The following is a 2236-nucleotide window of genomic DNA, read 5'->3' on the forward strand; positions in this document are numbered from 1 at the left end:
GCAGCAGGAGGGAGGGTCCTAGGACCCTTCGGTGGTGGGCTGAACGCTCCCTCCTTTCCTCCTCCTGGGTGTCATGGAAGATGGTGGTGTCAACTTCAGAGCAGCAGAGGGGATGGGGGGTAGGGGGTTGGGGGAGTCTTGCCAACAACTATCATCCCGTCTCTGAATGGGAACCGTGGGGACCTACCTCCCCTGCCAGCCCCCACTGTCACCCCCGTACCGCCCAGGCAGGGCTAGCTGGCTGTGCCCCAAGGCTCACTCTACCGTCCTCCACAGGGGTCACAGGGGACAGGCTGAGCAGGAGAACAGGAGCCCTGTGGGTCCTCGAGCAGTGCCCTCAAGGACCCTGCAGAGGCGGCCTTGGTTAAAACCAGAGAGGAATCTCCCCTCTGAAGGTGCTCACAGCATCTCCTTTTCCCTCCCCCAGGTGCCCTCGTTGCCTGCCTTCCTGCGCACACTCCCGCCTGCTGGCCCTGACCTGTGTCATCATGCCTCGACGCCGGAGGAACAGGCGCCATGCACGCAAGAAACGCCGCCAGGCCCAGGGGGAGACTCAGAGTCTCAAGGGTGCCCAGGCCACTGCGGAGGCAGCGGCGGCGGCAGAAGAGATAGAAGAGTCGCCGTCTTCCCCCGCTTCTGTTTCTCGGGATACTTCCCCGAGCTCCCCTGCTGCTGGCACTCACCAGGAGCCTCAGGGAGCCCCAGCCACTACCTCTCGTGATGCAGGGGTTTCATGCCCAGGATCTGAAGAGGGTGCCCAGAGCCTAGATGAGAAAAGTGCAGGTACCTCCCAGGCAGCACCTTCCACTCACAGCAGTTGCAGAGATCCTCTGAGCAGGAAGTCCACAATGTTCGTGGAGTTCCTGTTGGAGAAGTACATAACGAAGGAGCCCATCCTGCAGGCAGCACTGCTGAAGACTCTCAACAAGAAGTACAAGAAGCACTTCCCTCAGATCCTCAGCAGAGCCTCTGGTATCATGGAGGCGGTCTTTGGCCTCGAGCTGAAGGAAGTCGACCCCAGCAGTCACTCCTACGCCCTCGTCAGCAAGATGGCCCTCCCCAGCGACAGAAGTCCGAGTGATGAGTTCAGGATGCCCACGTCCGGTCTCCTGATGACTGTCCTGGGCGCGATCTTCACGAAGGGCAACCGTGCCACCGAAGAGGAGCTCTGGAAATTCCTCAATGCGTTGGGTTACCACGCTGGGAGGAGGCACTTGATCTTCGGGGATCCCAGGAGGCTCATCAGCGAAGATTTCGTGCAGCAGAAGTACCTGACGTACCGCCAGGTGCCTGACAGCGATCCTCCGTGCTATGAGTTTCTGTGGGGCCCGAGAGCCCACGCTGAAACCAGCAAGATGAAAGTGCTGGAGTTTTTGGCCAAGATCATTGGTACCGCCCCCAGTGCCTTACCAGATCTCTATGAGGAGGCTCTGAAAGATGAGGAAGAGAGAGCAGCGGTGAGAGCCGCGGCCAGGGCTGCAGCTGTTGCTGAGGGCAGAGCCCCTTTCTAGGGCCCTGGCCCGCAGCTCCTCCCACATGTAGGGAGGGAGGCCGCAGGCAGTTTGCTCACTTTGTTTTGGAAGAGAGCAGTCAGGCTGCTAAACAGTGCAGAGTAGTAGGGGTGGAGGGAACAAAGTATAGATCTTATTTATCTTCCTGTTTTAAACTTGTAACTTCTATATATTATTGATTGATTGATTTAGGTTTTTTCCAATGTTTTTTTCTTGTAATAGAGAGTGTGTTTTCTTAAGAATAGGAATTTGTGAATGACCATTGCTTGCATACTTATTGCTGTTTAAAGAGTTCTAAAGTTACGGTTTTGGTATATGTAAAAGGAATTCACGAACCATCTATATTTTCTGTATGATCCAGAAGTAAAAAATATGGCACTGCAATAGACATTGTCATGGAAATGTGAAAGGCGACCACAGAAAGTATTTAGGAACAAAAAATGGAGAAAACAGAGAGTAAAAGCCATTTAACTCGTGGTTTGCCTTACTTCGTTTAAACTTTCTTTTGGTAGAAATAAAAGATACTTTGATTTAGCTCATTTGTGAGTATTTGTTTCTTTTGCCCTAGTGGACTGCATATTCTCTGCTACCTACTGGATTAAAAATAAACTCTGATGGGAGGGTGGTATTTTGGGGGTTCATAATAATATCATAACTGCCATACATCAAAAACCCAATATTTCTTAATGAGTATGCCACTGCTTTACATGTAGTACATAACATTC

The 2236-nt window shown here is 52.5% G+C and overlaps 1 protein-coding gene across 1 annotated transcript; it reads left to right on the top strand.

Annotated features, from left to right (window-relative positions):
* The first annotated feature begins 488 nt into the window (after positions 1–488).
* LOC116747017 (melanoma-associated antigen B4-like) lies at positions 489–1511 on the top strand. Its single transcript, XM_032618859.1, has one exon. The coding sequence runs from the start codon at positions 489–491 to the stop codon at positions 1509–1511; it is 1023 nt and encodes a 340-aa protein (XP_032474750.1).
* Positions 1512–2236: the final 725 nt, after the last annotated feature.

This window comes from Phocoena sinus, chromosome X (genome assembly GCF_008692025.1).
Source record: "Phocoena sinus isolate mPhoSin1 chromosome X, mPhoSin1.pri, whole genome shotgun sequence".
NCBI classification, from domain to species: Eukaryota; Metazoa; Chordata; class Mammalia; order Artiodactyla; family Phocoenidae; genus Phocoena; species Phocoena sinus.

What these genes read in the sequence shown, in the direction of transcription:
- LOC116747017 (XM_032618859.1), top strand. Translation starts at nt 489, where the DNA reads ATGCCTCGACGCCGGAGGAACAGGCGCCATGCACGCAAGAAACGCCGC.